The 13,643-nt window shown below is 31.6% G+C and overlaps 1 protein-coding gene across 1 annotated transcript; it reads left to right on the top strand.

The window, feature by feature from the left end:
* The first annotated feature begins 1,223 nt into the window (after positions 1-1,223).
* LOC140433340 (protein-lysine N-methyltransferase EEF2KMT) lies at positions 1,224-10,715 on the top strand. Its single transcript, XM_072521369.1, has 5 exons — positions 1,224-1,392; positions 1,579-1,929; positions 6,910-7,172; positions 7,806-8,062; positions 10,532-10,715. The coding sequence occupies exons 1-5, from the start codon at positions 1,306-1,308 to the stop codon at positions 10,630-10,632; spliced, it is 1,059 nt and encodes a 352-aa protein (XP_072377470.1). The 5' UTR covers positions 1,224-1,305; the 3' UTR covers positions 10,633-10,715.
* The last annotated feature ends 2,928 nt before the right edge of the window (positions 10,716-13,643 follow it).

Genomic DNA, 13,643 nt, shown 5'->3' with positions numbered 1-13,643 from the left:
GGTACATGTCCGGTTAATCCGAACGTGTTCAGTGACGAAAACTTTTTGGCATCTGATACTTTAAAATATTGGGAGATTCTGGAAGTAAATTCAGCAAGTCAAGCAAGAAATGAAAGATCTCAAAGTCCAAACATCGGTGTACAGACAGCAATCTAAACAAATGTATCTCCAAAACCAATTATATCATTGACAGAATGAATGCCAACAGCTGGACCATCAAATACCCAGAAAAAAACTTTAAGACGAAAACAATTTCAAAGATTCTGACTTTAATAAAAAGAGAACAGACGTGCAAGTAAAATTTCGAAACAGTATGCACCAACAAAGAAATCAAAAAGAGATATCTAATGTAACACAAAAAAGATGCCAGCTAAACGCTGAATGTGTAAGGAAGCGTCTTCATCTTCTGATGAAAGTGTATATGAAAATCAACTCTGCGATTATGATGAACTTGACGACGCAGCTCCAAATGAATACTGCATAATCTGCAATGACTTTGATAAAGATGATACGCTATGGTTTAGGTGCACAATTTGCTCTAGATTGTCTAGATGACTACAAAAAGCAAAAATGTATATTTGGGACTTTTGTAAAGAATAACAATGCATATAAGTATATTATAAAAAGGCAACTGATCGGTATTACCCCAGACTTCCGGCAAATGCAGTTCAGTGTACGTTTTTCTTAATATTTTTTTATTCGTAAAAAATTAAGTTTACAGTTTTTAATGTTACTTGTAGTGAAAGTAATTGGAATAAAGTGTACAATCAGTATTTTACAATTTATTTTTCTTTTTTGTTTGAATAAAGTTAGATTTTTCCCCTATGTTCCCCTAAATTAGGTACTTAACACTTTAAATTTAACAGCTTTTAACTCAGAAATGAGTGATCTTAGCTTATACTAATAATAGCGTTGATATAATATCAGAAAATTCGGATATACAAACAATGATAGATAAAATATTTTACAATTTATCCCTTTGCTTATTACTCAGTCGTTATATTCTACCTACAAACAATAGTGACCAGTATTTTGGATCCTAATTATACTTTTTTGTATTACTTTTTTATTAAATATTTTTTATCGAACCTTAAATAAACTTTTATCATTGTTAACGAAAAAGAAGACAATTTTTAACTATTAAAAAGAACAAGTATTTGTACACTGCGCCATCTCGTAGAAGATAGAATAACTATATAGTATTCAGTTTCCTTCCTTCAACTGCCCTCCATTTTCGAGCATATGTTTTTGTTTATCATGTTTTAAAAAACTTCCTTTAGTTGTTATTTTTTTTTTTATATTAAAATGAAACCTACAGATTATGTAGAAAAAATAAACGAAATTTCAAAACAGTTTTTGTGTGTATACCCAATAAACAATTTTAACTGGCAGGTAAGTCTGAAGAATAAATTGAATTCTAACCTATAAGTTTTTATTTTTGTTTTATTTACTATTTTTATTGGAAATTAACAACAATTTCTGTTTTATTGATTTATTTATTTTTTATTTCCTAAAATGTAGTAAATCATATTAAACTACCACAAATAGCTTAAGAACATTTATTTATTTTTGTTGTAGAATATTTTTAATATATTTTTGCCAGAAGATGTACAAGAACTACTTTTAAATAAGACTGTTAATTCAGAATTAGTAGTAAAATACCCAATTCAAATAAAATATCAAAAATTATTTTTAAAATATATTTTGGATAAATTAGAAAGCTTACAAGCTACCTCAGAATATATAGATTTAGATGAATCTACAATTCACGACGACCTATATTCGGCTTACGGCCGCTTGATGGCAGCAGAGGACACTGTGGAAGAGAATTACAAACATTACTCATTGGGTAAGGAGTACAAGGTCATTACCTTGAAAGAAAGTAATAGTTTGATATCAGATGGGACGACGGGACTGAGAACCTGGCAGGTAAAACACGATTGTGACTCATTTCTAATATAGGGTGAACCAATATTAAAAAATACTTATTACTTGATATTATTTAATGACTACTATTTTTATTCTTTATTCTTATTTATTATTTTCTTATTTATTTTTATTTATTATTTCATTCTTATTTATTAGATAAATGAACTTTTTTTTTCTAATTATTTTCATTAATAAACCCTGCACTCAGGACACCCTATTGTATAACATCAGAGTTGGGTCTTTAGAACTTGCAAGCAAAAAATGTTGCTTTATTTTTTAGTTACTTAATAACACATTCTTATATTCTTTATTTACAATAACTCAAAACAGCAGATATTCTATAGCGAAATATTTGAAAGAATATTTCCGTAATTTTCAAGATACATAGTTTTAACATTTCTTTTTTTTTGTAATATTGGAACATAGTGACAACCAACTATAAAGAAGGGTTAGGCAGATAAATGTTCGACGATTTTGGCAGTAATATTTTGTTTGTGGGTCTTTTTGACCAGTTTCTGATGGAAGTTTTATATTTTTCGTCAGGATGCCACTAAATTTCTACCTCCTCTCTTTCACTGCTAATGGTACATTCATTGGCAATAAACGTTGCTTCAAATGCTTTTTGCTTAAACAAAGAGCAAGATCTCTAAGAAACAGTCACTTTATTTACTCTTATTTGAGAATAAATGAACTGGGCGTTTTATCTGTAGTGGTGCTACAGCCTTATCAAGTTTTTTTGCATCATATAGTCTTTTTCTATGCTTAGGTCTTCTAGTTGGGAGCAATATATTCTCGGCATCTTGGGTTACTTTGTTGATCCATCTGAGCTTTGATCTATCCATTTTCTCGTTGCACAGTTGTGATTCTCTTTGTCATATTTATTTCTTGTGTGCTGGATACATTCCGTGTCCGTTGCAGATGGATTATAGTAATAATATATTTTACACCAAACTTCTGCTTGTACATAATATGTAGCTCAAAGATGTACCAGTTTCATGTTCTGTCCTGTCAGTCGTACTCCTGTCTTTTGAGATGTTTATTTGAGATGAGACGTTTATTAGCTAGGTATTTTGAGGCCATAGTAGCACCTGTTTATCAGTAGTATACGTCGGTTTATTTTTCCTCGTATGTGATTATTAGGGTCCACGTTAGGGTTAGGGATTTATTTAATAATAGTAAGATTTTCGTCGATATCCTCAGCCGTTATGGTGTTTATGTTAGTCAAATAAACTTGGTCTTACTTGCGTTATCAACGTATGCCAAAGACTGGACTTGTAAATCGTGTAACGACAATCTGTGATCGGAGTTTCCTAGATTTAAAGAAACTTCTAAGTTAAAGTAAGATCAATAATGTTTTTAATAGATAATATATGGTAGCTAATTATAATTTATTCTCTTTCAGCCCTGAAGAAGCCAAATTAATTCTCTTTGGCGAAAACGTTCGGCGAAACAATTGATACTCATTACAGTCTTTCTTGTACAGATTTCCCCAATATTTAAGAGTTTACTATATATATATATATATATATATATATATATATATATATATATATATATATATATATATATATATATATATATATATATATATATATATATATATTGTTATGATTGTTTATTTTGACTTTAATATTAGTTTATTGAGCCAATAAAAAAATTATAACTTATTTGTTATCAAAAGTAAAATAATCCTTATATTACCTGTGTTCGATGGTTCAAAAGATTTTCTAGTTGTCTTTTATCGAGATGGAGAAGAAAGGATAAGAATACAAATATATTATATTACAAAAATTTACGTTTCTTTATTTTATATGAAAGAATAAAACAATTATTAAATTCTGTCGTTATCTTATCAATCAGCATACATGAAAATAAATCAAATTTTTATGATAATAAGATTATAAAGCTACATACATTTATATTACGTAAAAAACCAATTTTACTTAAAATTTAACTTTAAACTAAAAACTAAAAACAAAACTTTAAACTTTTGATTAGCCTAACAAAACCTCAGTTCTTAAATTTGAATGCTAATGACCATGATGTCGAAACGATCCTTCACAGATATAAAATTCAATTGTACAAACACTTACAGCTTATTTTCTTCTTGAGTTGTATGTTGGAAAATACCCAGAAAAGTCCAGTCTCCTCAACGATGTGATCTCTCCTCTTTGGCACCTCGGCTCTTTCTGAACGTCTCTGCAAACCTCCTGCAGACTACACAAAAACACCTGATTCACTTCTCCAATCTCAGCTATTTATTTATGACACCAGGACCTCCTTTTGTCAACTTGATGCCGTAAGAATACTTTCACATATACTTTATAAATGCCCACGGTAGATACAAGGACCTCTTTTAATCTACTTGTTATCTCCTTCTTCAAACTATTCACTTCTTTTCGTTACGCCGGTATCCAAACTCACGAACCACACCCTATCTTGAGACAAAACGACTGTTTCCTTTCGATTACCAAAATATGACTAACTTCTCCTGTCTGATGATCGACACCCAAATTCTCATTTAAAAACGACCGTCCAATCAAAAAGCTCAAATTGTGTTTACTATGATTTTGGAAAAGCCTAATTTCGGTTTCAGAGAAAACTAAATAGCTTACTTTAAAATTGGTTTTTTCAATACATCATTTATACATATTTCAAAAGATTGGAATATGGTCATTTAATACTCGACTATACAAACAATGAAAAGATTAACTTACAGGTAAAATGTCTTCTAATTCTAAACAAAGGTTTTTTGATAATTTTGTTTGAAACGGAAACAGGTCGTTTGCCAAACAAATTTCTATTCTTATCTACACTAAATCTTATCTTAAACTATATACAATTTATTGATATCTTGAAATTTTATTTCGATGGATTTTTTTTTCTTTGGTTGGGAAACAAGAAACATAACAATATATATATATATATATATATATATATATATATATATATATATATATATATATATATATATATATTATATACATACATGTATATATATACATATATACATATATATATATATATATATATATATATATATATATATATATATATATAGTGAACGGCTAAATTATGGAATATTATCATTATTTCGAGAACCGTCGAGTTTTGAGAGAAATCCCGAAACAGGTCGATTTTTATTATAAAATACCCATCTTATAACGTACATGGAGTAGGGATGACGTCACCAGTGTGGGTGTAGTGACATAACCGTTAATTTTTTTTAAATAGAAATTGGTATAATGCGACACCTCTTTTGAAGGAGAATTTATTTCTCTATTTAACGACATTACATTTTTAACTAAAATATTTTTTAAGGGTACAAGAACAATTTTTTTTAATTTAAATTCAACTAAATTACAACTAATAATTTAATTCATAATGTACTTTAAAGTAACCAAATAATGCGTAACTATTATTTTAAATTAAATGTTCGAAATGCCATCCATCGGTTCCTGCCAAGACTTTCTGAAGTAAATACTTAAAAAGCAAAAATAAGTAAAAATAATAATGGACACAAAAAGTTATCTCATAAACACTGAAACTTTTTGTCAAATGTTAATTCAAGCAAGTGATAGTAGCATAGTTACTGTAATATTTATTGACGTAAATGTTTTGATTTTGTGAATTGTCATCAGTTATCAATTGTAATTTTTACTTTTGAATACTAAATTATGGCTCACCTAAATAAAACACAACGCATAGAAATATTAATTCTTAGCGGATGCGGAGATAAAAAAAAGAACACAAAACGAGGTATGCAATTTATTCAACGCAAAATATCCAGACAGCCCATCAGCCAATCAACAGTAAGTAAAATAGTCCGAAAATTTGGAGAATCTGGGCACGTTAAACATATTCCAAACGCTGGGCGTCCTAAACTTGATGACAATGTGAAATTTGATATTTTATTAAATGTACATGACAATCCTCACAGTAGTTCAACACAAATGGGTGAATATGCTGAAGTTTCCCAACGATTATGTATTTTAAAAAAAGGAAAATACCATCTCTACAAAATTCAACTATATCAGGAATTAAACGACGACGATCTCGATCGCCGGTTTGAATTTTTTGAAATTATGCAGGATTTCGACCCCCTTCGAAGTACGTCAATTTTTAAATTATTGCTTTCCCAGGAGGTTGATCGGAAGACGAGGTTTTATAGAGTGGCCAGCAAGGTAGCCAGATCTAACACATGAAATGAGTCTAATTACTCCAGAAGTCATCCGCAATGTACTTAATGAATGTGTCCGTAGATTCGCATATTGTCAAGAAACCGATGGCGATGGAAGGCATTTCGAACATTTAATTTAAAATAACTATTATGCATAATTTGGTTACTTTAAAGTACATTATTAATTAAATTATTATTTGTAATTTAGTTGAATTTAATTAAAAAAAAAATTGTTTTTGTACCCTTAAAAAATATTTTAATTAAAAATGTAATGTCGTTAAATAGAGAATTAAATTCTCGTATAATGTAGTGACATCGAAGTAACCAGAAGCTCAGACCGGTCTCATTCGGCCTACCTGGAAACCTCTAGTCGGATTATTCATCATAATTTGGGTCTAGATCCTTCGCCGAAATTTCTACAACAAAACAGAATTAGCCATAATATATTTACGGTTATTTTAGGCCATGATATTTATCGTAACAATAATTTTCTTGTGTTTGTTTCGACTAGCTATTCAGATATAACTAATATTTGTCCTTCCAGTTTAGATTTTTAAACCATATTGGAAAATTTTGTAGATATTGTGTATCCTTTCTTAATCTCTCTATTTAACAGTAACGGTTATATTCCCTCGAAAAGTTTACTTGTGGCGTATCTCATGACAAATTCATCTTAAGTCAACAACAAAAAGTAGTTAATTTATATCAACGATATTCTTCACATAGAATGTATTATAACTTTTTTCTAAAAAGTATTCATATTTAACAAAGATAACTATAATGGTTTTTTTACATTTTAGGCTTCCCTAGCATTATCCGAGTGGATAATTCAAAATAGAAACTCATTTGAACACCAAACTGTTTTAGAATTGGGTTCAGGAGTCGGTCTTACAGGATTAGTTTTAAAAAATGTTTGTCAAACAAAAACCATATACCTTACGGATTGTCATGAAGCTGTGTTAAAAGTTTTGTGTGACAATGTAAAGCTGAACATTAATGGAGGTCACCTTGATACTACAGACGATATTGAGAGTCATAATGACTGCAGCGGTTTAAAAAACTGGTAAGACATGTTTAACAATTAGTGATCGTGCTAGTTGTAATAATTCAATCATATTTGAATTTATATAAATTGCGTCTACTTTTTTAAGTCTTCCCATGGTATTTATCTTTATTGAATCCTTTATGGCTCTTGGAGGCGGTTGATATGCTAATATATTTCGTTTCTTTCCTTGGTTTATATTTTTACCACAATCGTTATATCGTGTTTGTTCTTCATTATCATTAGTTCTTTATTAGCTCTTTCGTTGCTGTGAATTTCCCGTATGAATGACTTGGTATTCATACCAGTGTCCAAGTGTATAAGTCTAGCTTAGAGACTACCTTAGGGCTTCTGGAAGTCCCCTAACCTCTTGAATGTCTGTGTATATACTAATTCGCGTAGTTCAAAAACTGTCATGTTGATTTCTCCTGTCCAATGCAAGATTGCATAAACCTCTATCTAATCAATAAGGTCACCTAAGACTCGATAACATAGAAAGAGTCCCACCAGAGCCCCGTTAGAGCCGTATGGCTTAAAGCTGTATCGATAAAATAACTAGTATTTTTATTAGAAGTCTTACAAATATTTATTTCATATCACTTACTGCTTTTTTACTGAAATATTGGATGACCTAATTAAATCACTATATTTTAGCTGCGTTTATAGCAACACGGATGCTTCTACCATATCTATCTTAAATTTACCATGGGAAAATGTTAGTCCAAGTATCTGCAAAGATCTCGGAGTTATAGAAAAAATTATAGCAGCCGATATTATCTATGACAATGATCTGTTTCAATCGTTAATTAACGCTATGAAATGTCTCAAGGAATATTGTGGGGTAAAAGAATTCATTTTTGCTTGCACGGAAAGAAACTCGGACACTTTGGGAGAGTTTTTAACGTTAACAAGTAAGTACTGAGAGTTCTTCTTTTAATAATTACTGTAGGATTTCTTGGAACCACAGAAGCATTATTCACTTTGCAGCTAATGGTTCAAAGATGTAGGAATATAGAACAACCGGTATATATGTGTTTTATCGACTTCGAAAAGGCCTTTGATCGGGTCACCCACGACAAACTTATCGGTGTCTTGAAATAGGTGGGAATTGATGACCAAGACCTCCGTATTATTAAAAATTTGTATCGGCTTCAATGTGCAAACATACGAATTGGTCATAACACGGCGTAAGCAGTGTAAATACGACGTGAAGTCAGGCAAGGGTGTATTTTATCACCTCTACTTTTTAATATGTCCTCCAAATTTATTTTCAAGAAGCGTTAGATGAAGATGCAGAAGTTAGAATCAACGGGATTAATGTCAATAATCACAGATAGGCAGACGATACATTACTGATTGCATCCAATGAAACAGAGTTGCAACGACTTTAGACAAGGTGATCGAAATATGTGTAGAATATGGGCTAAAAGTTAATACTTCTAAGACAAAACTAATGGTTTTCAGCGAAACAGGGTTACAACCCATGAACATCAGAGCGTATGGAATAAACTTAGAAACAGTCTACAATATCACCTATTTAGGCCCCATGTTAACGATAACTTGGATATGAGCAAAGAAATAAGCACACGCATTGAAATAGCCGAAGCAGCCATTTATAGACTAAAGAAAATCCTCATTAATAGAGATATTATATTGAATCAAAAATCAGATTAACATGCTGCTACATATTCTTCACATTGCTGTATATCATGGAGAGCTGGACTCTTACAGAAACACTAATGAAACATTGGAGGCCTTTGTGATGTGGTTGATCCAATAAGAAATGAAATTTATACAAATGGTTTTGCACCGAATGATAAAGAGCACAGAAATATCAAAAACACTCCCACCATGATTGTTATTTCGCCTTTCTTCGTCAGTTCCGTGATCTCTTCTAACATGGAATAGAAGTTTTAAATTAGATTGGAACGTACAATGACCTGGTAGGGAAGACAGGAAGCTAAGGAGTTGGGTATTATGGTGGGTATACATATAGGGACATAAAAATTAACCCAAAGGTAAGTTTAGTCTTAAAATTAAAAGATAAATCAAGAATCCCAGGTCCAAGTATGTTCATTTTGCTACCAGCACTCATGTGTTTTAAAGGGCACAACGGCGAGCTTTGGGATATGAGTCTACATATATCATTTATTAGGAACGAGGAATACTGAAGTCAGAAATAATAGAGAATATGAATCTTGTAACTTAAAGAAAATGTGCAAAAATTGGAACAAATAAAAAGAAATAGCACCACTTTTGTCTTTTCTGCGAGGGACAAAGAAAACTCCTTAAAACCATAATACATATATAAACAAATAACAAGAAACAATCACCAAAATACATATATAAACAAATAACACGAAACAATGATACTTACCTTCTGTGTTCGTTTAACAAATCTTTTAAACGCAATTATTTATCTGTGGTCCAAGAGAAAAGAACATTGTTACAGAAACTGCTTTTACACAGAAACATTTATTGCCAACTGAAACATAGATTTAACTGGACACACTAATATAGATCGTACAAGCAAGAATATCCATTACAATTTGAAACTTTCTTACATATTTATATAATGCTACATATTAATTTCTCTTGATGACCTGGTAGAAATATTTAAAAATAATTTTGATATTAAATGTTATTTAAGAAAAAAAAGAAAATTAAAAATTTACTAGGGTCATATAATGACCCATACTAGGGTCATTATTGAGACATTATTAGGTATATCATGATGTGTAGAATTTTCTACGGGGACATACCTCATTAAAAAAACACTAAAGGTATTTTTCCCCCTGCATAAATCACCATAATTGAAATATTCAGCATAGTTATTAAATCTACTGTTGAAGTATACATAAAAAAGTACAATCTTACAGTAACTTGTGTGCTTATTTAGCTATATTCAATTACAATTACATATATACAATATTTATATATATATATATATATATATATATATATATATATATATATATTATATATATATATATATATATATATATATATATATATATATATATATATATATACATAGTGTTTGCATGCCTAAAAACAAATTGTTTTTTTTTATTTTGTAAACCCAGTGACAGAAGACATCACAATCGTATTTACTAATTACGTAACTATATTATTCATTAATAAAAATCTATCAAATGCAAATGAATATCTTTTTGACGTCTTAGAATTTCCTAACGTAATTGTGCCACTGGAATGGAAAGGAAAATATAGGCATACAATATGCCTATATTTGTATGCTGCTGGCATTAAATATCCTGGTCTTTAATCTGTTTGGGCGGTTAATTTCAATTTTCTAATTGCCAATAAAAAAATGATAATTTATTTTTACAATTAATAAATGTAGAAATGTTCTGTTTTAGAAACAATATGTCCACGTATAGTTCAGATTTCTGTACCACCTCAATCGAAATTTCTTTGGCCAACAGACACACCAGTTAAAATTTTTCAATTCAAGGACTGAATGATTAAAGCTAATTGCCGCCAAAAGAATAAGTAATGTTTTACCAATCAATATCACTTGTTTTAATAAATTCTTTATGGATATGTTTTATTGTTTTATTACGTAAGTCGTGAGGTTTAACACGAACTGTGTTTTAGATTTAAAGATGCTGATTGTTCCTATTAAAAAAAAATAAATAAATAAATGTCGTAATAACATCAAACTTAATCAGTTAAGATTTTAGATACTTTTTTACCAGTCAACGTACATGTCTTATAAACTAAAATCCGTCACACGCAATGTAAATCACAAACATAGTCTATATTTACATAAAAAATTGAATTCAATATCTAGCTGATGGATAACAAGCTCTGGACCATAAGGTTGAAATAAAAGCGTGTATCGTGTCAAGTTCGATATCAGTTTCTAAAAATTTAAATTAATGCTAAATTACTGTGTGATGTCGAAACATGGACTCTTGAAGGATGTAGTATGAGACGATTGGAAGCCTTCGATATGTGGGTACTCTAAAGAACCCTAAAGGTCTTATAAATAGAACGCAGAACAGACGAACGAGTGCTAATAATGATTGGAACCAAAAGAGAACTAAGACTTTCTAACTTCTAACCTCAAAAATCTCATAATAAAAAGAAACATTGAGGGAAAGGTCGTGGCTAAAAAATGTATGGCATTGGACAGGTATGGATACACAATGACTTCTTCTCTTCTTCTGGTTCCTATCCGTTTCGGATGTTGGATATCATATTGGCAATCATGACCTTGCTCGCTGCGGCTCGAAACAGCTCCGTTGAGGTTTTCTTAAACCATGTTCTTAAATTCCGCAGCCATGATATTCTCCCTCTACCGGGTCCTCGCTTACCTTTGACTTTACCTTGCAGTATAGACTGCAGCAGGGAGTAACGGTGCTGATTTCTCATAACGTGTCCCAGATATTGCAATTTTATGCGTTTAATCGTAAACACAATCTCAGGTTCCTTCTTCATTTTTTCTAGAACTTCCTTGTTCGTGATCCTTGCTGTCCATGATATTCTGAGCATTCTTCTATAAAGCCACATCTCAAATGCTTTAAGTTTTTTGAAAGTGGTGTCTGTAAGCGTCCATGCCTCCGCCCCGTACAACAACACAGAGAAAACATAGCATCTCAAATGTCTCATTTTTGTATCTAGGGATATGTTGTGACTTTTGAAGATGGCGCTCATTTTGTTAAAGACCGTTCTTGCCTTTCCTATGGGCACTTTATTTCCTGTACATTGCTCCACTGTTCGTTTATAATAGTTCCCAGGTAGCAATACTGTTTTACTCGCTCTATCTGCGTCCCATTAATGTATAGATGAGCCCCATTTATATTCTTCTTGCTGATAATCATTTGTTTCGTTTTGTGGGTATTAATGTTTAGTCCGTACTGTTGACTGTACTCGTTTATTCTGTCCATTAGCCTCTGAAGTCCCTCTAAACTATCTGCTATCACCAAGTGTCGTCGGCATATCTAACATTGTTTACTCTTTCACCATTTAGAAGGATGCCTTCGTCTATTCCGTAAAGAGCCTCGTTAAAAATTTTCTCTGAGTACATATTAAATATCAACGGCGATAGGATACATCTCTGTCTAACTCCACGTAGTATTTTTATGTGATCTGTTTCTTCTCCGTTAATTTTCATGTATGCGGTCTGATTCCAGTATAGTTCTGAAATTATTCTGAGGTCTTTGTCATCCAGGTCTGCTTCTTTTAAAATGTTTATCATCTTTTGATGTTGAACTCTGTCAAATGCCTTTTCATAGTCGATCAAGCACGCGTATACGTCGCAGTTAATGTCCCTGCATCTTTGAATCAGTACCTGTACTCCGAAAAGTGCCTCTCTGGTACCCACTGCGTTAATAAAGCCGAACTGTCTGTCCGATATTTGTTCCTCGCACTTCTTATAAATTCTTCCATGGATGAATCTAAGAAACAGTTTCAACATGTGGCTCATTAGGCTGATTGTTCGATATTCTTCGCACTTTTTAGCCCCCTGTTTTTTAGGTATCGCTATGAATTCTGATTCTAGCCATTTATCAGGGATACAATGACTAACTACTATAAACTGCGCCTGATTAATTTCTGTTGGTCAACCTCTTTTAATGGAGAGGATAGTTAAAGAAAGAAAAATAAAAACCACTTAATATTGAGTAATTGATGTTTAATTTATGAAGCATAAAAAATGACAGTTAAGAATTGTTACTACTATTTACAGAATTGGAATATGCATTTGTATTACTGCCTTAAATCTTTAAGTAATGTAAAGAAACCCAAAATACTGTGAATAGGCAATTGTTTATTGCATTTCTATCAATAAAAAACAGTATTTAATTTACCTTAAACGGTTTACTATTTTTTTTCCATGTCAGCCGTCTGTTGTAAACCGGTCGTACTGCAGACAGTAGGCTTAGTGTACACCTATTTATTTATGATACAAATTTCAGGATTATGGTACCAGCTTGTACAGGTCTAGTGGATGGATACCATATGTTTTTGGAGCCTCTTGGTAGTGTCCAAAAAGTGTATGCCGCGCCGCCTGCGATCTAATGCCTCGGAGCCATGCAAGATATGGTTGACTTTCAGGTTCTTTTCTACAGAGTCTGCAGTTTAAGTTTCCATGAAACAGTCCTTTTTTATGCAGGTGCACTTGGCTGATACATATTCAATAAGGAAGTCTATTATAACTCTTAGCTAATTTTTGCTTGTTCTCCGCAGTACTTCAGCTCTATTATCATATATCTGTCCAATATACATTTTTTCTGGTCGGTCACTCCCACGGTCAGTACTGGACCGAATTATTTTGTAAGTGATGCTCTTCTGGCAAGTTGATAAGCTCTTTAATTACCGTATATTCCCGATGACTTTCCAGTGTGAGACTGAAACCCATTCCAGTCTCACACTGTTATGTTCCGCTACTCTGTGAAGTTCCTCTCGAATTCCTACACTAGCTTATATACCATCTTAGGGCGAGAACGTCCATGGCTGTTGCTTTAT

This window comes from Diabrotica undecimpunctata, chromosome 2, assembly GCF_040954645.1.
Source record: "Diabrotica undecimpunctata isolate CICGRU chromosome 2, icDiaUnde3, whole genome shotgun sequence".
In the NCBI taxonomy this organism is placed as follows: Eukaryota; Metazoa; Arthropoda; class Insecta; order Coleoptera; family Chrysomelidae; genus Diabrotica; species Diabrotica undecimpunctata.
This window is presented reverse-complemented; position numbering and strand designations above follow the sequence as displayed.

Bases quoted from the DNA above. Each gene is read 5' to 3' on its own strand.
- LOC140433340 (XM_072521369.1), top strand. From the start codon at position 1,306: ATGAAACCTACAGATTATGTAGAAAAAATAAACGAAATTTCAAAACAG. The intron at 1,393-1,578 runs GTAAGTCTGAAG...TTTTTGTTGTAG, and splicing joins TAAACAATTTTAACTGGCAG to AATATTTTTAATATATTTTT. The intron at 7,173-7,805 runs GTAAGACATGTT...ACTATATTTTAG, and splicing joins TGCAGCGGTTTAAAAAACTG to CTGCGTTTATAGCAACACGG.